Source organism: Molossus molossus, unplaced genomic scaffold, assembly GCF_014108415.1.
Source record: "Molossus molossus isolate mMolMol1 unplaced genomic scaffold, mMolMol1.p scaffold_m16_p_2, whole genome shotgun sequence".
Taxonomy (NCBI): Eukaryota; Metazoa; Chordata; class Mammalia; order Chiroptera; family Molossidae; genus Molossus; species Molossus molossus.
The window spans coordinates 27,906,625-27,929,928 of NW_023425355.1; the positions used below are offsets into that span (position 1 = coordinate 27,906,625).

The 23,304-nt window shown below is 39.5% G+C and overlaps 2 protein-coding genes across 4 annotated transcripts in view; both read left to right on the plus strand.

Moving 5' to 3' along the window:
• Positions 1 to 4,774: 4,774 nt before the first annotated feature.
• On the plus strand, positions 4,775 to 18,149 carry TMEM35A (transmembrane protein 35A). The gene is made up of 2 exons (XM_036271186.1): positions 4,775 to 5,014; positions 16,476 to 18,149. Exons 1-2 carry the CDS (start codon positions 4,895 to 4,897, stop codon positions 16,869 to 16,871), a joined length of 516 nt encoding a protein of 171 aa, XP_036127079.1. The 5' UTR covers positions 4,775 to 4,894; the 3' UTR covers positions 16,872 to 18,149.
• A 2,091-nt stretch (positions 18,150 to 20,240) lies between these two features.
• Positions 20,241 to 23,304, plus strand: part of CENPI (centromere protein I) — a 59,614-nt gene continuing 56,550 nt past the window's right edge. For all 3 annotated transcript variants that reach the window (XR_004960645.1, XM_036271480.1, XM_036271479.1), the window contains exons 1-3: positions 20,241 to 20,349; positions 22,066 to 22,296; positions 22,921 to 23,058. Coding sequence is in view for 2 of the 3 variants with exons in the window: in XM_036271480.1 (XP_036127373.1) it covers positions 22,068 to 22,296; positions 22,921 to 23,058 (367 nt within the window). In the remaining variant the exon portion in view is untranslated. The remainder of the gene's footprint in view (positions 20,350 to 22,065; positions 22,297 to 22,920; positions 23,059 to 23,304) is intronic.

Sequence of the window (23,304 nt, forward strand, 5' to 3'; positions counted from 1 at the left end):
ACCAGCCTTGCATCCCTAGGATGAATCCCATTTGGTCATAGTGAATAATTTTTTTGATGTATTGCTGGATCTGATTTGCTAATATTTTGTTAGGGATTTTGGCATCTATGTTCATCAGAGATATTGGCCTGTAGTTGTCTTTCTTTGTAGTGTCTTTATCTGGTTTTGGAATTAGAATTATGCTGGCCTCATAAAAAAGAGTTTGGAAGACTTACTTCTTGAATTTTTTGAAATAGTTTGAGAAGAATGGGTATTAGTTCTTCGAATGTTTGGTGAAACTCCCCTGTGAAGCCGTTTAGCCTGGGCTTTTGTTTGCTGGGACATTCTTGATTACATCTTCAATTTCCTTAGTTGTTATTGGTCTGTTCAAGTTTTCTATCCCTTCCCAGTTCAGTTTTGGGAGACTATGTGTTTCTAGAAATTTGTCCATTTGCCTAGATTGCCCAATTTATTGGCATATAATTGTTCATAGTATTTGTTAATGATCCTTTGTATTTCTGTGGTGTCAGTTGTTACTTCTCCTCTTTTGTTTCTTAATTCCTTTATTTGGATCTTCTCTTTGTTTCTTGGTGAGTCTAGTTAAGGGTCCATCAATCTTATTTATTTTTTCAAAGAATCAGCTCTTTGTTTTATTGATCTTTTGAAATTTTTTTTTTCAATCTCTATGTCATTTATTTCTGCTCTGATCTTTACTATTTCTGTCCTACTTGTTCTGGTTTTTTTTATTTATTTATTGCTTTCTAGTTCTTTAAGTTGTAAGATTAGATAATCAATTGGAAATGTTTCTTGTTTTTTGTGGTAGGCCTATGGTGCTATGATCTTCACTCTCAGGACTGCTTTTGCTGCGTCCCATAGATTTTGTGTTGTTGTGAATCCATTTTCATTGGTTTCCAGGAAGTTTTTAATGTATTCCTTGATCTCCTCGGCAACCCATTCATTGTTTAATAAAATGCTATTAGCGGCAAATAATTTTTTTAAAAAGAATAACGGTGGGAGACTTGGCTTATAATATAGTAAAATGTATACATAAATTATAATAACTAAACATTATACTGCTGTCACAAGAATCAATAAAGTAATCAGTGGGATAGAAAAGAAAGCCTTTAGACTGACCTAGTAAAAACCTGATATGCAATAATGGAAGCATCACAACCAATAAGAACTGAACTAGTCATCAGTGTTAGATGTAAACAAAATCCACATAAGACAGCTTTAAGAAAATATTGGTAGATGTTCAATCCTGAGATTGGGAAAAACTTTCTAAGCAGAAAAACTATTGGAAAAAATTATAAAAGTATTGCTAGAGCTGACTCCTTCAAATTTATTGGGAAACACAAACTGGGAAAAATATTTAAAACAAGATTGATGTCAGTATGATATAAAGAGCTCTTACGAATTAATCCAAAATACCAATATTCAAAATAAAAATTGAAAAAGACATAAGCAGAAGGGATACATACAACTAATAAATATATGAAAAATGTTCTAACACACTAATATTCCATGAAATGTACATTTTTAAATGAATGAAATTGGTGAAAATGAAAAGCTAGAATTCTCAGTGCAGATCTGATGTGGTGAAGCCTACAAACTCCAATACTGCTGATGGGAGGATAAATTTTCTTCTTCCTTAAAATTACTTTAGTAATATGTATCAAGAGTCTTTTAAACATTCACATTTTTTTTTCCCTCACCTGAGGACATTTTTCGACATTTTGTTCAGATAGAGTGGGAGGGAGAGAGAGAGAGAGAAACATTGACATGAAAGGGACACATCAAGTGGTTGCCACCCACACGACCCAACCAGGGCCCGGGGACAAACTGCAACCAAGGTACTTGCCCTTAGTGGGAACCGAACCCGGGTCTCCCCAGACCGCAGGCCAACACTCTAACCGCTGAGCCAAACCGGCCAGGGCTAAACATTCATACCTCTTAAATGAACTAAAGGAGCAGCAGCCACATATTGAGGAACAACACAGGTTTAAGTTGAATAGCCCAAAGGTGGCAGCCCTGATCTGAACTCAGGGAACTGCTTCACTCCTTGCTCTATTTCCTCATTTATAAAATGGAGATAATTAACAGTACTAATCTGATAATACATGAAAGTCACTGAGCATAGAGTCTGGCATTCTCTAAGTAATAAGCTGTATATATACACACACACACACATATACATATACATATACTTATATACATACATATATATGTATACATTACCAAAAATGTATGCACAATTTTGAACAGTTATGAAGCCTGTGTTTATTAAAATACATTTTATTTTCAAAATGTAATAGAATCTACAGACACCCTATATACCTTTTTGGGGGGACACCCTGTATATAGTATATGAAATAAAAAGTTTGTGATTTTGACCTATTCGACTTCTAGAAATTTATCCTAGGAAAAATTCAGGAATTCAGAAAAGTTTTTATATACTAGGATATGCATCACATCTTCATTTGCACAAGTCAGGATCTAGCAATAAGAGAATAATTAAATGAATTAGTACATTCAAATGATGTTGAAGTATTATGAAATCATTTTAAAAGATTGTGTTTTAGAAGACAGTCTGATGATACTAAAAAAATACTAACAAGTGAAAGAAAAGCAGGCTATAAAACTGACTCTATAGTAGGATAAAATTTTGAAAAACAAATTTATATCTATTTTGTACATAGTGAGGTAGTTAAGAAAAAGGCCAATTACAATATTGGCCAAAATATTAATAATGTGTATCTTTCCATGTTGGGATCACAAATTATTTCCTTATATTATTTATTATTTAATACATTTTATAATGAACAGTATTATGCTCATTATCATGTAATTTGAAAGAAAAAAATAGTATGTGTGTGTGTGTGTGTGTGTGTATATATATATATATATATATGTAGTTTTTTTTAAAAAATCAGTTTCTTAACTATGTTAATGGGCTTCCCTGTGTGCCATTTTACATTTGGAAGACAAATTATAAAGACAAACATTTTATTTTGGTTTATTCTTTCCAGTCCTTCTTGTATGTATAAAGTTTTCTCCGCTCTAATAAGCTCTATTCTCTACTCTACAACAAGCCCACTGCGAACAGGTCTATGGCCCATTTGTGTATTCCTACAGTGTCTAATTCATTTGTATGCACATTGTAGGGACTCAGTAATTTATAGGTTGAATTGTAATCAGAGAAGAGTCTGATATTCTTCCACCATAAGATATAAATGATTGCTAAACCTTAAAGTGTTACCACTCCCAGGGATATTTGCATTTAAATTCATTAATTTTTCCCAACAAAGATTTATTAAGATCTGGTGCACAAAAGGTGTTGCTCTAGGTACTATAGAGGATATATAGAAGTTGTTCCTACCCATTAAATGCTTATAATCTAAACTAGTTGTGCAGTAGATTTGGAAGGTATAAAGAGTAAGAAGAGAACTACATCCATGGAGGAATCACATGTTAGACATTTGCTGGCAATTGACTTACATGCATAGAATTCTTACAAGAAGACTTTGAGGCAAGTTTTCATCTATATTTTATAATTGTGGAACTGGAGGTTCAGCTAAGTTAAACGACTTATCTACCACAGAGTTAATGGCAGAGCTGGGATTTAAACCTTGGACCTTCTAAATCTGACTCCAGACTGTTCTCTCTCCCTTAATGAACACTGCCTATCAAATAAGTAGGAGTGTGTGTGTGTGTGTGTGTAATTACAGTGCTAAGTAGTATCAGGTAAGTGCCATACTAATGATGTAAATTATAACACAAAGAGGCAGTAGAGCAATGGTTAAGAAACCAGGCTCTGGAAATTACTGCCTAGGTTTGAATTCTGGATTTCCATTTACTAGCATAGACTTTTGGGCAAGTTACTTACTTAACTTTCCTGTCCTTCAATGTTCCATACGTAAAATGGGAGATCAAACCTAGCTCACGGAATTTCTGTAAAGATAACTTAGTTAATACAAGTAAAGGGTAGTGTCTAGCAGTTAATAAACGGTCAATAAATATTTATTATCACAAGAAACTAGAGGAAGAAATCAAATCCAGCTGGGAATGGATTGTGGAAGGCTTTATGGAGGAGGTGACATTGAAGAAAAGGTTGAATGTTAGTGAAGAGTGATGGAGTAGGGAAAGAGAATGTAATGGAAGTGAGAAAGCTCAGGTTGTATGGGACCATGAGCAGATAGGAGATGAGGGGTGGCACGTGACAGTGGGAGCTATTGGAAGATAAACCCCGGGTCTTGAATAACAAGCTTAAAACTCTGGAGTTAAACTACTGGGCAATGGGAGCCATGAAGGATTTTAGAGGAAGATAAAGAGAAAGCCTCCTTTGACAGCAATCAACCTTGATAACTTTGCAGTTTTATTCTTGAGTGTTACCAACTGCAGAAAACAGCAATTCTGAGGACTAACAATTTGATTGAGGGAAAGGAAAGGGGAGAAAATGAGAGAGACTGAACCCCCCCCCCCAAAAAAAAAAAGGAGTGATAGAAGCATACAGAGGTGAAAAGTGCGTCTGGTGGGAAATGGTAGAAATGAGGTTTTCCCTAATCCTCATTCTAGAGTCTGCTCAGGGACTGAGCTTGAAGCCTAACCTACTTTATCTCCTTTTAAGACTTGACGTGTGGTTCCACCTCAGTTTAGGTCTTCTTTTAACTTTGAGATGTGCTTTTGGCCAGTGAGGAGCTGGTGTAGGGCATTAGGACCCAGCGATTGTTGTAGTGAGAGAGGTAAAATCTCTATCTGGCAAATTTTCTCTCCAGCTCCCCCCTCTCCCTTTGTCATTCTAGCTGCCAGCTGCCTCCGCAGCGTCCCTCTCATTTTCTCTGTGTTAACTGCCAGCGCTTGAGACAAACAGACTGCGCAAAGCAGAGGATTAGTTGGGACTTGCCCTGGTGACTCCATGGCATCCCCCAGAACCGTAACTGTCGTGGCCCTCTCGGTGGCCCTGGGACTCTTCTTTGTTTTTATGGGGACTATCAAATTGACACCCAGGCTTAGCAAGGATGCCTACAATGAGATGGTAAGTGAAGCAAACGGGTGACTAGGAGCGCACCCCCAGGGTATAGCGAATTCCTCTCCCCTTCTTTCCTCCCTAGTCCACGGTCCCATCCCTTTAACCCCCACCCCCATCCGGACCCTCCCGTCTCCCCAACAACTTTGCAGCTCGGGAGAAGCAGCTGGACAGCAGCGATTTCGTTTGTGGGCTGTGCCGAGAGTAACTGTTCTGGAGCTACTGAATGCTAGTTGGGGGAGGGGTTGCCCAGCGAGTACCCCTCAACCCCCAAGCAATCCAGAAGGCTGAGACCTGCGTAACACCTGTCACTGGCAGGAACCCTTCCCTTCTTCCAGCACACCCAAAGTCGAGAAACCAGCCTGCAAGTCTGATTCCTTCCTTTGGAGCTAACAGTTTAGCAAGCTGGAGAGTTTATCTTCATCTTCGGAAAGAACAAAGGGGAAGAAGGGAAAGGGCTGGTAGAGAATGGGCTACCAAACCGAGCAGTTTTTTAGGGGCGGGAAAGGTATTCCTCATCGCAGGCGGAGAGCTGATGGTATTTCCCTAGCAGCCTGGGCTGTGTCTGTATCCTTGAGACAGATCTGTCTTGGCCCAAATAAATGTCCCCTAGAGCTTGCTTCTTCCCCTTCTCTCAAGGAAGAGCTGATGTTTTGTTTTATTTTGTTATGTTTCTGGGCTAATCTGCACAATCTGTGAAGGCTGCCTTTTCTCTCCTGCAATAGTCTGTAATCCCCACCTTGCCTCCTATAGATTCCCAGGGCCAGGCCCTCTGCAGGTTTTTCCCTCTGCAGAGTTAGAATCACGAAGGTGACTGGCCAAAACATCTCCTCTGCAACCTGGGGGCTGGGCTGTTCTCCCCAGTTGGGCGTGAAGCAGACTTATTCCTCTGCTGTGGAGGAGATGGCAGAGGATGTTTTCAGCACTTTGGGTCTCTGACCTCTCCCTCTGTCCCTGTGCCTCTTTATTTCCCTGCCTTAGCTGAAGGCAACCTGCTTCTCACTTTTTTTGCCAGACCACCAATAATAAGAGGGAGCCCATTACTGGGCTCTCAAGGTCAAGAAGGAAAGGAGCTTAGGGGAGAAACAGGAAGGGAGAGAGAAAAAAGGCAAGAGGGACTCCTCTTTAGGGCTGTGGCAAGGAGGAATAGCCCCACAGGTTGATAGGAATACACAGCAATCCTGGAGTCTACTGTAGAACCTTCTGGGGCCCCTCAACGTGAGCTGCAAGTGGATGGAGACTGGCAAATTGTAGATGCTCGGAAAATGTTTGCATGTAGCTCTGGTTTCTGTCTCAGGGCTTGAGCTGGTGCTTTTCATGTCTCCCTCACCATAGGATCACCCTGGGATGGGGGAGAGTGGCTGGTACTCAAGGGCCAAGGTCTAGCCCCAGTGGCAAATTCTAATGTGTTTCTCCTTCTCTCTTCCCCTCCTCCTAACACATTTGACCAGATGGAATTAAAATCAGGTCAAAAAAAGTATCCAAGGCAGCCTGCATTGGGGAGGGGAGGAGAGATGGGGTAGCAGAAGCCACCAAAGGCAGAGGGACTGGGTGGAGGGAAAATGCTACTACATTTTTGTCTTGACAGTAGTAGTGTAGTTTTAGATTACAAATAAACTAATATGCTCTTGTTTTTATTTACTTTTCATATAATATGTGTATGTTTTTTTGTGTGCACCTTAGGTATTTTAAGCTTTCCCTTTTCTTGAGGACACAGTACCCTTCTTCAGTATACTCCCTGTCCCCTAGACCCTGTTCAGCTGCTTTCCAGGCCCCCCAAGCTGCACTCTAAGTACAGTGTTAGGCTCTGCAGGCAATCCAACTAAGATGGAGTCACCGGGAAGCTTTCTACCAGCTTGGCAGGAGCTCATGAGGAGGAGCAGCCACAAATGGGTTTATAGTAGGTTTCTTCCTAGGGGGTGGAGCTGTCTATTGCAGTCTAATGAAAGGCAGAAGAAACAGATATGAAGATTTCATGTCATACAAAGGAACATATTTAAATAGGTGTAATCTAATACGGCAATACAGAACCATTGTGTGTATGTGTGTGCATATGTGCGTATGCATAATTCTGTGCTTCTGTGCTCAGGGGCATCTGAATGGAATGGAAGAACCATATCTAGCTGGGAGGTAGACTTCACAGTAGTATGAAGCTTGACGGTGGTTTTAGATTGTCCTTTTCCAGGGTCCTCTCCTGCATTGAGCACTGAGCCCCAGACTCCTGGAGATGGCTGTCTGAGGTAGGGCCCACTGAATAGTGCCTAAGCTGGCCCAGTTGCATTCTTGAACCCATAGGGAATGGGGAAAATTCAGTTCTAGTACAGAGAAGGTACTCAATTTATGTGTGTTGAATGGATGGATGAATCAATGAGTCATTGTAGCACTGCCTTGGCTGGCCACCACCCTTCAGATTTCTCCGCTTGATTCAATTATGCATTTTAGGAGCTATTTCCTGATTCTTAGAAGGGAGCTACAGCCCCTCAGGACCCCAACCCTAGATCAGCTCAGATGATTATCTGGGATGTTATGTTTTCCATTTAGGAATTAGTTATCTGCATTGATGGAGTTAGTCTTATATTAACTGCAGTGGTTTTTCTTATAAGATCTCAAAATGTTGTTACTGTTGTTTTAATATTATTTGTTCTTTAAAACATTTCTGTGAGGTGTTTTATTATTTATTATTATCATTTTTATTATCTATTTTAATCATTTATTATTTATTCTTATTTTACTGATTGATAATTGATCCAAGATCATAGTGTAAGCTGTTGTTGGAGCAGAGATTAGAAACCAAGTCTGTGACTCAGTACTCTCAGTAGAGGCGTCATTAAATGGTTACAACTGCTTTTTTGGATGTCAGATTTTACAACTGATTCTTGAAAATATCTGACACATTCTTTCTCCTTTTTTTGTATCAATTCAACTGCCCCAATTCATACCTTGGAGTTTCATTTTACTTTGAAACCAATTTTTCAAATTCGGATTTTTTTCTTTTCTGCCAACTTTTTTCTTGTTCTAAAACCATTAGTGCTGTGCTTAGGTGTTATCACCTCTCTGAAGAATCACTGGTAAAAACCAAACAGACAAACACTATTAACTTCTTTCCTGTCTCTACTGGGGAAGCCAGGAGAAGTTAGTGGAAAGAACCTAAGCTTTGAGTCATATAGAGTTGGGTTTGAATTCTAACATTCTTAGTGTCTCAGTTTCCTTGTCTGTAAAATGAGGATAATAATACCTACCTCAGAAGGTTGTTGTAAATATTAACTGAGATTACATATGGAAGCATTTGGTACAGTGTTTGCATATGCTAGATGTTCCAAAAATGCTGAGTGAGATGGTAATAATAATTGATTCTATTTTATGCAATGGACTCCTAAATTGAGGAATTGAAATCAGGCATTTAGACTAGTTTAAGGGATTAAAATCAGGCATTTAGAAGAGCAAGATGTTATTTTCATTTGCCCCAGTGAACAGACTTTAAGCAACCAGCTAATATTGAAAACTCCACACTTGCTGCTGGGAAATGCACAGTAGATCCCATGTGGAATTTCCAGGTGCCTGTCTTGAATAGCCCATGTTGTATGTGTTGTCGCATACTTCCTCCAGATTTAGCAAGTTGTCATTATAGAGTATTCTAAATTCCATGTGAATTCAACATGACCAACCATTCTCTTGACTAAATGCCTTTATTAATTCACTTGAAATTGGAGAAAGCACTTACAAATGTCGCTAAGCAGTTTCATGTGCAGTGATGAGGAAAATATGAATGGTTGACTTGCGTACATTTGGTATTCAGCCCTTTACAGCAGAGGTTCCATCCTGGAAACACAAGGGCCACATATGTACTAGTAAAAAACTCGCTAAAAGTCCTGTCACAATGAAGCCAAGGGATTTTTGGCTTTCGGGAACACTGGGCAAGTCTCTGCTTCTTTACATTCCCTCATAGGGAAGGTTTGTTTGATTTATAAGCTTACCTATAGTTAAGTGCCCTCCTGTTTGTGTAACCCTAGGGAAACACTCCAGATATGTTTGGGCAGTTTATTTAATGTATGTTGGTAACTCTTTTATGCTTCCAATCACTACCATTAATTGCTTTCCAACTAGGCAATAAGATAGTAATTCACTGATGTGACTGCTCTTTGAGGTGGCACAATATGTTTATTCCCTCAGAGAGGAAGGTGACCCTTAATTTACACAGCTAGCCATCCCAAGATAAACTACATTGGAGCTTATAGCTTCTTAGTGACCAACAACTGTGCTTGTTTCAAAGTGACTTTTTTTTTCTTTTGGTTAATCCTCACTCAAGGATATTTTTTACATTGACTTATAGAGAGAGTGGAGGGGAGAGAGGGAGAGAGAGAGAGAGAGAGAGAGAGAGAGAGAGAGAGAGAGAGAGAGAGAGAGAAATATTAATGTGAGGGAGACACATCCATGGTTGCCTCCTACATGTGCCCCAGACGGGCTAGGGGTCCAACCTGCAACCCAGGTACCTGCCCTTGACCAGGAATAGAACTCATAACCCTTTGGTGAGCAGGCTGATGCTCTATCCACTGAGCCACACCAGCCAGGGCCAGAGTGACTTTTTTTTTTTTTATCCTCACCCGAGGACATTTTTCCATTCAGACAGAATGGGAGGGAGAGAGAGGAAGAGAGAGAAACATCGACGTGAAAGGAACACATCGATCGGCTGCCACCCGCACAACCCAACCAGGGCCGGGGACAAACCGCAACCGAAGTACATGCCCTCAGCAGGAACCAAACCCTGGTCTCTCTGGACCGCAGGCCCATGCTTCAACCACTGAGCCAGACCGGCCAGGGCCAGAGTGACTTTTGACTAACAGCAGAAGTCAGAGTCTTATGCCCTAAAATGCAATCAGGGTGAGATCCATCTTTGTTAGTAGGGCCAGGTTTCCTAGCTTCCTCTTTAGCTGAGCATTATAGGACAATGTTTACATATTATATATTATATATTATATATTATATATTAGTGTTTTAAAGGTATTTATCATTCATGTGGATATTTGGTAATTAAACATGATGGCTTTTTATTTCATTTAAGAAAGGATCTGTGATCCACATGTGGCATTTTCTCTGACAGAGATTCAGGAAAATCATACTTGAGTCAGTAAATTTTGCAGCATATGTAGGCTTTATGGTGTAAGAGCAACCAGACTGAGAATTTTTTTAAATTAATGAACTTTATTTGTGGGACAGCAGTTGTAGGTTACAGAGACATTGAGCAGAAAGTACAGAGTTCCGCTATACCCCTTTCCCCCCTGTTTTCCCCTATTATTAACATCTTGCATTAGCATCTTGCAATAGTGTGGTACATTTGTTACAATTGATGAGCCAATATCAATACATTATTATTAACTAAAGTCCATAGTCTACATTAGGTTTACTCTTTGTGTTGTACATAGTATGGTTTTTGATAAGTATTTAATAATATGTATGAGATCTTTTTGTCAGTACCCACTTCTGCTTTCATAAATTTTTTCCCTGTAAGTGTTATTAAAGTATAACATACATACTGAAATGTGTACATTAAGTATACAGTGCAAGAAATTTTCAGAACACTCCTGTGTAACCAGCACCCATATCAGGAAACAGAACATAACCAGCACTTAAGAAATACCCCTCATGGACCCTTCCAGTTACTACCTCTCTAAGGGAAATTGGTATACTGACTTCTAACAATATAAGTTAGTTTAACCTGCTTTTGACCATTATATAAATGAGATGATGCAGTATATCAGCCAAATTATTTTTCTTTTACTTAATTAGTGAACTAAATTGGACCAAAGCACTCACCCCCTGTTTCCATTTTATCTTGGTATCTGGCTTGGATCTGTTATTAATTATAATCAAAGATGAATATTATTAGACAGTTTTGAGCTGTTCAAATTTAATGTCATTAATATGAAATTATGGACCCTGGGGTATTGTAAAGAATAAGTGACAAAAAAGGTATGACTAAAAATGACTCCATATGCTTTTGACTCATGTCTGAATCATATCTCCTCAGATGACAAGAATGGACCTACTTGATTCAACATTATTATTATTAAAATAATTACTGTGGTTGCAAATTTATGGATTTCTAATTATGTAGTTCATTAATGATAAAATGTATGCCTTTGGCTCTTGGTTGATGCTATGATGTTATGATTCTTTGACTAAACCTCCAAAATACGTATTTAATTTACAAAAGGGAAAACTGAGGTAATAAAATACTTAGTGATTTCCTCCAAGAAATTTAGGGACAAAAGGAAAATTGGAATTTAGCTTATCTTAGGAATCCCAGTCTAAGGATACTGCTGGATGATTGCTTTTGATTAAGGGATTTGAAACATTCTCTTTCCTGCTTTCTTTCCCTGAGAGGAAACTGTGATTACAGGGTCTTTATCATTGCAATGGAAAGGAATCAGGCCTAACAAAATGAATTGCAAGAGCCTTTTGGGAGAGTCACTCAATCATCAGAATAATTAAAATCTTTAGCAGTCTAGTTACTATAGATTCAAGACATGTGGCCCTTCTATTGTTAGAACTGAGGTGGCCTGGAACATTGATGGGACTGGCAATCTTTTATTGTCTCCATTCTACTCCACAGAAGAAAGAATAAAGGTCTTCCTATGATATCAAGACCCCATCTAAGCTTAGTTCTAGTTCTAACAAATTAAACATTCCCTGTCTAGAGTCCTGGAGAATAGATGCTGTCTGTACCTACTCAGCTTTGAACTAAAGACTGATGACATGGCTTACCACGTGCAGTTTCTTCTTGAGAAAAGGAAGAAGGAAAGAGGCAACAGCTGCATAAAAATATTCACAGCTGCAATTTAAGAGGTTAGATAAACAAATGAAAATGTAATATGGAGTTACACCAAATGGAGAAGAAAAAAGATCACTAAAGTCATAGGAACTTGATTTAAAGGCCCGGAACGTAGCCCCAGGCTGCAGATTCCACTATCATATAGATCAGAATCTATTCTTTAATAATGGGTAGTTAGCCCTAACTAAAAAAGGAGGGCTTTCCACAAGCCACTCCGCCAGCATCTGGAACGTTTAGTTCTAAAATGATGGTAAGAAACTCTTCTTCCCTCTTGTGTTCACCATGTCAGAAGCTTACATTTAGGATTTAGGAATTGCCTCTTGGGAAGCTTTGTATTATTAATTAGAAATAGTCTTTACTTAAAAGTGTTAAGCAAACCTTTGGGGTCTAGATTTCTTTCCCTAATGTCCCCCTGCTACTGTCACTGGAATGCAGAAGGGGAGAAAGTGGGCAGGTGGCATCTAGATTAATAGTATTAGGAAATGGGCAGGCTTCTCCCCACCACCAGGTGACCTAACCCTCAGTTCTGCTCTGCTCCACTTGGGTCTGGCTCACTTCAGCCCAGGGTTTTACTCTTCCTACTGGTCAACCCTTCTTCTACTTTCTCTTTGTAAATCCCCAATTTAAACTAAGGTGGAAAGAGGAAGTAAGAATGACTAACATTTTGTATTTCCTTATATGCTCAGGAACAGGGTAGGGATTAGGGTAAGGTGAAATTTTAAATAAAGACAGGATCTCACCCTGGCCAGTTTGGCTCAGCGGTTGGAGCATCAGCCTGTGGTCCGGAGAGACCTGGGTTCGGTTCCCGCTAAGGGCACGTACCTTGGTTGCAGTTTGTCTCCGGCCCTGGTTGGTCGTGTGGGTGGCAGCCACTCGATGTGTCCCTTTCACATCGATGTTTCTCTCTCTCTCTTCCTCCCACTCTATCTCTCCCTCCCCATTCTATCTGAACAAAAAATGAAAAAAATGTCCTCGAGTAAGGATAAAAATATATATATATATATTAAATAAAGACAGGATCTGACAGGAATGGATTAGGCAGAGGTGTGTGAGGCAGGGTTGAACAAATGCAGAGTTGGATCCTGCCTTTATTTAAAATGTTGACATTTTGTTTGTCATGGATATTATTTATCTTGATCAATGAGTATTTCTTGATACCCTCTTAAATTTTGTACTCAAGGCAAATAGCCTCACTTACTTCACCTTAGTCACAGCCCTGCTAAGGAAAATGAGGCTCAGGGAGGTGAAATAATTTGCCTATGAACACTCAACTAGAAAGTGGAAGAGATGGGATTCGAACCCAAGTCTGTTTGAATCCAAACCCATGCTTTTTTTTTTTTTTTTTCACTAAACCATCAGTTTTTTAACAGTTCTCATAGAGAATTATCTTGTGCCACTCATAATAATTAATGCATGAAATAGGGTGCATTCACTTGTCCAGAAGTGAGAGAAATTACTTAACTTGCTCCAAAACTAGAGGGTGTGAACACTGTTCTAAGTGCCAGTTGTTTCTGAGAGGTCAAGTTGGCTTTCTGCCCAATTCTTATACTTGTCTTGCATCTGATGCTTTTGACTATTCTCTTCTTTTTTTTTCTATTTTAATTTTTGTTAATTATTACAGTATTGTTGGCATACAATACTATATTAGTTTCAGGTGTACAACATAGTGATTTAACATTTATATACCTTACAATGTGATCATCACAATAAATCTAGTAACTATCTGTCACTGTACAAAATTGTTAACAATATTATTGGCTATATTCCCTGTTCTATACACTATATTCCCATGGCTTTTTTTCTTTTTTAACTGGAAGTTTGTACCTCTTATTCCCCTTCACCTTTTTATCCATTCCCTAACCTCTTCCCCTCTGACAACCATCAATTTGTTCTCCATAGCTATGAGTCTGTTTCTGTTCGATGTATAAGTGAAATCATACAGTATTTGTCTTTCTCTGCCTAACTTATTTCACTTAGTATAATACCGTCTAGGTCTGTCAAATGGCAAGATTTCACTCTTTTATATTGCTGAGTAATATTCCAGTGAGAGAGAGAGAGAGAGAGAGAAGAGAATGTGACATTTTTATCCATTCATTTATCGATGGACATGTAGGTTGTTTCCACATCTTGGCTATTGTAAATGAACATAGTGGTGCACATACCTTTTCAAATTAGTGTTCTCATTTTGTTGGTGAGGATGTGGAAAAAAGGGAACCCTTATATACTGTTGGTGGGATTGTAAATTGGTTTAGCCACTATGGAAAACAGTATGGAGGTTGCTAAAAAAATTAATAGAACTACCATATGACCCAACAATTCAACTTCTGGATGTTTATCTGATTAATCTTTTCTTAAAACTCTTCTTGGCCTCCATGACCCTGTCTCTGCTAATTTTCCTCATTCTTTCCTGACCACACTTTCTTCTGTCTGCTTTGTGGACACTCTTCCTCTCCCCATTTCTTTTTTTTTAATTTTTTTTCTTTATTGATTTTTAGAGAAAGAGAAAGGGAGAGGGAGAGATAGAATCATTGATGAGAGAGAACATCAATTGCTCTCCCCATTTCTTAAATGTGTGTCACACAATTTCCCCACTGTATACATTCTACCTGGACATGCTGATGATTATCCAATCTATATTTTTACCTCAGACCTCTCTTACTGACTGCCTACCAAATATCTCCACACAGATACTTCAACTCAGAAAAACCCAAATTGAATTCCTCACTCCTTCCTGCCCTCTGCCACCCCCAACCAGTTCCTCTATGTGCATTCCCAAACTTCTATCCAGGCACGCGAGCCAGAGACCAGAGAATCTTTCTTGACTTCTCTTTCCCTCATTGTCCACATCCAATAAGACAGCAAATTCTGTTGATTTAGCATTCAAAGTATCCTTGACTCTGTTCGCCTTCCTGCTATCCTTACTGTCATCACTCTAGTCCAGGTCTCTCACCTGGTATCCTTGCTTCCAAGCATACCTCTCCCTATATCCATTCTCCACATTATTTCCAGAGGCAGCTTCCTTATAAGCAAATTATGTTGCTCCCCCTGGATTACAGGATAAAGTCCAGCTCCACAACACAACACATATGATCTGATTCATATATATCTTCATGTTTCATGTCTCTGCTCCCTCCCCCAACTTATGCTGAACTGGGGCAGGATTCATAATACACCAGTCTATTTTGTTTTTCAGGGCCATTGCTCATGCAGCTTCCCCTGCCTGCAATACATTTTCCTTATTGATCTTGCAAACAACTGTTTTTCTTTTAAGATTCTACTCTAGCTTTCCTCAGTCTCCATCAAAGGAGACTTGATCATTCCCTCTGGTGTACCTCCACTGTACCCACTTACATAATTTTATGGAGCACCCATAATATTTTATTGCACTTGTGTATTTGCATAACTGTTCTTCCTCATATAAACTCAAGCTTCAGGAAGGTAGGGTCTTTGAATAATTGAATTCTGTATCCAGAGTACTTAGTGCAGTGCCTAGCATAAGGAGACAATAAATATTGAATTAACTTATGGATACTTAATGAAAACAAAGCAGTGGGCAACCCAGTAAGATACTTAATGAAATCTCATCAATTTACTCCAAAATGAGGATCAGCTCACTCTGAATAGTGAAAAATATGATTATCTATTACTGTAAGGTCTATGTAATTATATTCCTTTGTAATATATCCAGTGACTCCCTCCTTTGTCCTATGATGTATCCCTTTGGGCTACAATTAGACATTGTACAGACCTCTATTCTATACTTCTAACCATGCTGCTTTATAATGCTTTTTATGTATCTCTTTCCCCCCACTAGACCAAGAGCTTCTTGACCCTGTCTTATTCATCTGTATATCTCCATCGAATAATCCATAGTAGGTGTTCAATAAATATTTGTTGAATTAAAATTAATGAAGTTGAACGGGCTAATCAAAGGACTGTCTTGTAAAGACCTGGGGATTTATTTCAATGACCATAAGAATGATTTTTGTCTTACTATATTTTGGAAACACACAAGGGGCTAACATTTACTTACATTTTAATATTCTACTTCTTAGTATACACTTTCCTTCTTTTCTTTCTTTCTTTCTTTCTTTCTTTCTTTCTTTCTTTCTTTCTTTCCTTGTTTTTTACCGTTTTCACAAATATAAAACTCAAGTTCAGCTGAAGTTTCTGAATTATCATGGATTCCAAATTAGGGAAGTCCATACTGTGCCTTGCCTTGTTTTATTTTTGTTGATATTTATGTACATCTGCGTTTGGGCAAGGCAGGCACTAGAAAATATGGATGGATGTGGTTAATCTGCACCAGTTTTTATGGGCCCAATTAATTTTCTTTTAAATTCTTAGTGTTGTTTATATTTATAACCAGAAAAAAAATTTAAACTATAAAGCCAAATTCTCTTACCTTCCGTGTTGTTATGAGGTTTTAAATCATTTAAATCACAGGGATCTCAGCAGATTGCTTGCTTTTTTTCTTATCTTAATTACAAGGCTTTTATTTAGGGGAACAGTGAGAAACAGGACACCCTTGGCTGGTGTGGAAAGGGAATGGTGGGGAAGAAGGACCTTGCTTATATTTTCTTCATTCTAATGTTAAAGTCATAGTTGATACAGTGATTTCTTTATGGTATTCCACTCTAGAAACGTGCTTACAAGACCTATGTCCGAGCCCTTCCTCTGCTGAAGAAAATGGGGATCAATTCCATTCTCCTCCGTAAAAGCATCGGTGCTCTTGAGGTGGCCTGTGGCATTGTCATGACCCTTGTGCCTGGACGTCCCAAAGATGTGGCCAACTTCTTCCTGCTCTTGCTGGTGTTGGTTGTGCTCTTCTTCCACCAGCTGGTGGGTGACCCTCTCAAACGCTATGCCCATGCCCTGGTGTTTGGAATCCTGCTCACCTGCCGCCTGCTGATTGCCCGCAAGCCTGAAGACCGGTCTTCTGAGAAGAAGCCCTCACCCTTGGGAAATGAGGGGAAAGCCGAGGAGCAGCCCTCCTTATATGAGAAGGCCCCTCAGGGCAAAATGAAGTTGTCATAGGAAAGTGGAAGTGCAAAAAGTGGACCTTCCAGGCAGTTGCCTCCATGACACCCAGGAAGATGTCAGCGTGTGTTTTTCATTTGATTTATTTATGTTGGGGGAAAGGGAAAAATATAATCTTCAAGTTAATGGCCCTGTTGGTTTGTGTACACCTAAACCCTAAAATGATTTCCCCACATAGACATATGTGTACCATCTTTAATCACTCTGGGGAAACTCTCACATCTTGCTGCATGTACATGTAATATGGCTAACTATTGAAGTGTTTTTTGTGAGATGGACTCCAGCAAGCATGTGACTGTGCAATTGTATGTGTGGGAAAATCTATTTACTGTGTGTGTGTGCATGCACATGCGGAGGAGAAGGCTCTGATCTTCAACTAATCCTTCATAGGTATCCTTCCCTTTATAGATTGAGTCTAGTGAAGACAATAGAATAAACCTACTATAAAGAGAATCCTACTTTTGGTATAAAACAACTGATGTATTCCCATGAGATGGGGGAATGCCTTGATAGATTAAGCTGAAATCTTAAACCTGCCACTTTAAGAAAACGTCCCTTCAATTTGAGGCACTGAGTTATATGTAAAATTAATTAACCTGTACTTTTAACATCTGGTTAAATTTTAAATACTCCATATTGAGTTTAATTAAAATAAGGAATATATGCAGTCAATAGATAATCTAATTCTTCAAGTGATAAAATTGGAAGTTTCAGCTTGCTTTTGTCCAAGCCCAACCTCCTAAACTCCTTTACTCACAGTTTGAAACTGAAGCGGTAAACTTGTGGTTTTTTTAAAATTTATTTTCTTAAGCCAAAAGCTGCCTCACTTCCACTATTATCAGTAGCTAACCAGGATTTGGCAGCTTCTCTGCTATTGTGGTTGAGGGAGCAGGGATTAATTAGTCCTGTTAGAAGTCTGTGAATTTCAAACTCTTCTCTTAAAACTGAAATTTGACCAAAGAGCTGCACCCAATGTTTCCTTGCCAAATAGATTCACTACTCCTATTGAGTCTTCACTGAACTTTGCTAGTGTAAGCAGAGATCTAAGACAACCCCAAGGTTGTCTCCTCTACACTTCTTTATCATTTTAGTGGGTGGAGTTTAGCTGAGGGAAGGACATTTGATACGGGTTAGTTGGATCCAGCGCTACAAAAATTTGCTTTCTTTATTACATACTAATGTTTCTCCTTGGTAGATGTGCTTTGATGGTTTTAATATTATTGTGCCAGGGATGGGGAAAAAGTTGGGGGTGTTTTATCTGTGTGGAGTAAAATTATTGTATTTCCTAAATGTCATTGTTCTCATTAATTGATACCTCTGTCTTATTTCTCTCATTCTTTCAAAATAAAAATTTTTGAAATTTGAAGGAAACTATTGGAACAAATAATGGAAATATGGAAAGCAATGGTTATATCAAGGCATTCAGGCTTTTTTTTTGGTCTGCATGAGGGGGAAGAAAGAGGGAGGAGTATATTCACTATCACTTAATATACTAATGAGATTACCAGCTTTCCAATCTCATTTAAGTTCTGCCACACCTCTGTGATGTCAGCACATAAGAAAGAAAACTATAGAATTAGGATCTCAATGCAATGTCTAGGTTTGGGGAATCCTGCTTCATTAGGTGACGCCAAGGGACGGTGGAAGAATGATTTCAGAGAAAATTGCAAGTATATTAAATAAAGGTGAACCAGTGTCTCTCACTGTATGTGTCCACAAAGTGGCACACGTTTCAGTGCCACATACTGTCACATTAGGCAAGTTATTTCACCTCTACAAAAAAGAAGGGGATCTAAGACTTAAAATCCTTTCCAATTTCCAATTGAGTCTGTGTAATATTTGAAATGATTAAAATGACTCGAGAAATGTTCAGTTTTAGTAGAAAAGGAAGAGCAGCTACCATGAAAACACTGAACACTCATTTCTCATGCATGATTAAATAAGAGTTCATGAAAGTGCTTTGAAAAACTATACAAATGTAAAATGTGGTAAGAAATCATTTCTGCTGTAGTCCCCAAATAACATCAACTTAATCTTTAAAAAAATTTTCTTTATTGATTTTAGAGAGAGAGGAAGGGAGAGGGAGAGATAGAAACATCAATGAGAGAGAACATGGATTGGCCGCCTCCTGCACACTCCACACTGGGGATTTGGCCCACAACCTGGGCATGTGCCCTGACCAGGAATGAACTAGCCACCTCTTGGTGCATGGATCAATGCTCAACCATCGAGCCACACCGCCGGGCATCAATTTAATCTTTGATTCTTCATCTTTCCCTAAGAAAGCCAAATTTCCTCCTATAGTTTTTTTGCCTACAGTTTATAGGTATGATTTGACCTAAAAAAATCAACAAGAGCTGCTAAATTTATATCTTTCCTCTCTGATTCCTACTCTAGTAAGAGATTCAACTAGGGACTAAGCTCAGGTCCCACACTAAGCCCTTGTTGCTGTTTTAGACAATTTCTTCAAGGTCCATCACTCGTCAAAGTTAGGAGCCTACGGTAGACTGGCTGGTTACCTGCAAGGAGCCACTACTGTTTCAGGACACATGTTTTGGTTTTTTGTTTTGTTTTGTTTTGTTTTTTGTCCTCACCCGAAGACATTTTTCCATATTTTGTTCAGATAGAGTGGGAGGGAGGAAGGGAAAGAGAAAGAGAGAAAGAGAGAGAGAGAGAGAGAGAAACATCGACGTGAAAGGGACACATCGAGTGGCTTCCACCCGCACAACCCAACCGGGGTCGGGGACAAACTGCAACTGCAACCGAGGTACATGCCCTTAGCGGGAACCGAACCGGGTCTCTCTGGACCGAAGGCCGACGCTCTAACCGCTGAGCCAAACCGGCCAGGGCTGGCCACGTTGTTTGTTTGTTTTTTAGCAAACCCTGGAAGGTATAGGTACCCATCCTCAGTAAAAGGAGTGTAGATCCAGCCTTTTTTCCTTCCCACCTCCTAGTTTCATATGAGGTCACAGACCCTTTAACCGAAGTTTCTTGCCCAGCATGAGAGAGGCCGTCTTTACTGGGAAGTTTGCAGTTTCCTATTTTCCCACCAGGTCCTGACATTTGGGATCTGTCTGGGTAAGACGATCACTATAGTTATCTCGTTAAATTCAAGAACCCAGACGCTGATTATTTTGTTTTACGCAAAATGAAGAACACGAACATTTATCAGGACAGCGAGAACGCCAGCCAATCAGCTGCTTCCCGCCCCAACGCCTCACTCACCGCAAATCCCTGGGGCCCTGGCGGGTGGGGCAAGCGACTGTACGAAATTGGATTTGCGTCAGCGTCAGCGCGCGCGCCGCCTGGCGCCGTTGAGCTGTAATCCAACCAATCAGACTTCAGCAGAGCGCGCCGCTCTGTCAGGCCGCCCCGGCGTCTCCGCGGAAGGGCATGCGCAGGGCGGGGCCCGTTCATTTGAATCCTGGAGGGGATGTTTGAACTCCGGAGGTTCGTGGACAGAGGGATGAATTAGGTAAGGTACTTTTAAATACCACGTGAAAAGGGGGCTCCAACATCGAAGGGGATCTCCTTGACTTCTGAGCAGGACTATCCTGCAAGGTGTGGCTAGGTCGGGTTTTCCTCGAGCCCACGAAGGGGTGTTGGGGGAGGGGAGTCTTGGGAAGCTATGGGACCGGTCAGCCGGTCAGCCGGTCACCGTGAGGTATCAGAAGCTGCTAGCCTGCCTTTCTTTGTTAGGAACCTAGGAAACAACTCGGAACTTGGAACCCCCACTGGGCTAGATACGCAAATTGCTCTCCTGCTTTGGCCTCATCCGCTAGGGAGGTGGGGTTGAGTGTCATTCCGACCATTCCCTTAGTTTTTGCTCCTTGAAGCCAAAAATTTAGAAGTCTTCTGGGTTCCTCTCTTTCCTTTTCCCTACATCCAGTATTTTATCATGGTCTTGCCCATTCCTCCTCCAAAACATGTCACGAATGCTGTCATTTTCTACCTTTTCCACCACTGTACATAAGACTTAGTTCAGACTACAGTTATATATCTTCTGGACGTATACAAGACCCTTTTAATTGCTCTTTTTTCACTCCTTGACCCCTAACATCCTATTCTTCACATTGCAGCTAAAATGGCCTTAAAACATAAATTACATGGTATCACTCTCCTCTCTAATCGCCCCCCCCCCATTCCCCAATAGTTGACATGACACTTAAGATCCAAACTCCTCACTCTGGCCTACAAGTCCCAATAGTAGTTCCTGGCTTCCTTTCTGACTTCATCTCCCACTACCCTCTGTCTCTTTCATGTCACTACCTCTCCTGTCCCCCACTGATGTTGCTGCCATTTTTCTAACACACAAAGCTGTAGCTTTAAAGTTTTAGCAAGTCTTACCTTCCATCTCCATGAAATACTCTTCCAGCACATTGTCACATAGCTGATTCCTTCTTTGCATGAAGAAGTCAGTTTAAAGGTCAATCAGGGAGGCTTTCTTGGAACAGTTATTCCAAAGTAGCTTCTCATCCCTACCTTGATTCTATCACATCACTGTGTATTATGTTCTCTATTAGCCATGTACTTACATTGACTCTCACACTCCTCCCCACCCCCATAAGTTTCATGAGAGCAGAGACCTTGACTATTATATTATCTTATCCCTGATAGCTAGAACTGTGCTTGGCATATAGATGATGTTCAGTAATTATTTATTGTGTAAGTGAATTATTGGGGAGTTTTTCTGTTCTGAGAATCCTTATTTGCCCACCAGTTGACTTTTGAGCTATGCAGTTTTAACTTGGCACTGACAAAGTAGTGAGCATAAAAGATGAAAAGCAAAATCAAAGAAGGGTAGAGAAAAATAGGAGTGATTGGAGAAAGTAAGATTGAGTTCATGAGATGGCTTAGTTTTGGACTCGCTTATGTGATACAGCCATTTGAAGAGAAATTGTTAAGTAGCCTGTACTCTTACTATTTTATTTTCCTCCAGGAAGGCCTGTTCAGTTGGTCAATATTACCTTGGAGAATTGTTTCTCTCTATTCCTAGTTAAGTCAATGGCTTTCCTAGAAAGCTAACCTGTAGGTTTGTTGTCTAGATTTTTTTCAGGTTTTTATTGTGTACTTGTTGTATGTTAGGTAACGTGTACTAAATGTTTGGAATACATTCAGATATGGTACCTGTCTTTGTGGAGTAAAAAGGGACAGTTTGGTTGATTAATGGTAATGACACTTGTTTCTGCAGTAATGTCACCTCAAAAGAGAGTTAAGAACTCTCAGACACCAAAGAGAACTTCACGACGTAGTAATAGTTATCAGACTAATCTCTTGGCCTGGAGACAGAAAGAGGACCTAAGCAACTCAAAAGGCATCTCGAAAAATGGACAAAACAGTCCAGTGGAAGATTTTGAACATGCTGATGTTGATGAGCAAGCAGAGGATACTCTGCAGATAGCAGTGAGATACTTTGAGAAAGGTAAGACAGATGGTTTTCCTTACAAAAATCCCATTGTTGTCAAAGTATTCTGGACTTTTTTGTTAGGAAAATTTAAAGGAGAGCAGATTTTTGGTCATTCATGCTTTTGTCTGTTTAACAGATATTTGTTGAGCACTTACTACATGCGTATCAGTATGCTAGGTACTAGGTATACAACAGCAAAGCACATTCCTGGCAGTGCAGCTTCCAAACTGCTGCACATTGGAATTACCTGAGAATCTTTAAAACACACTAATGCCTAGCATCCACTCTTAGATAATCTGATTTTTTTGGTATGGGATGCAATCTAGGCATCAGGATTTTTTAAAGGCTCCTTAGGTGATTTGTAAGTTTGGGAACCACTGCCCTAGTAATGAAACAGCTTATAGTCTAATTTTAGTGCTTTTAGTTTAGAGCAGAGATGCCAAGTCATGGTTTAGTTTTCCTCACTGAAGGTGCTATTGCTGTTAAATATTCTAGAATGTTAAAGGTTTTGAAGGGCTTTTACAAAGACATTTTATACATAAAGCTATTCCTTTAAATTATCCAAAATTAGAATTGTTGAGGCTGGAGACTGAAAGAATTTTAAAGATCCCACTATTTAATATGGTTCCTTTTTTCCAGGTCCCTTTAAAACTTCACGGAGTAAAGATAAAACCTTAGAAAAACACTTGAAAACTGTGGAAAATGTGGCTTGGAAGAATGGGTTAGCTCCAGAAGAAATTGACATTCTTTTAAATGTGACACTCAGTGGCAAATTTGGTATGTCAAGGGGATACATTTATCATAAGTTTGCTTTTAATTTTGCCTCCCAGACTTTGAATTAGGTTGTTCATTGGAATCAGTTGCAGTTCTTCTTCCCTTTTTTTTTTACTATTCTCTTTTTAAAACCAAAATGTGTTTTGTTACATTCAGATTACCTTATGAGTCAAAAGTTTCTGTGTGCATATGTTGAAGGGGCTAGTTATCACATATCTTTACAAGTAAAATGTATAGACTCTTGTTATA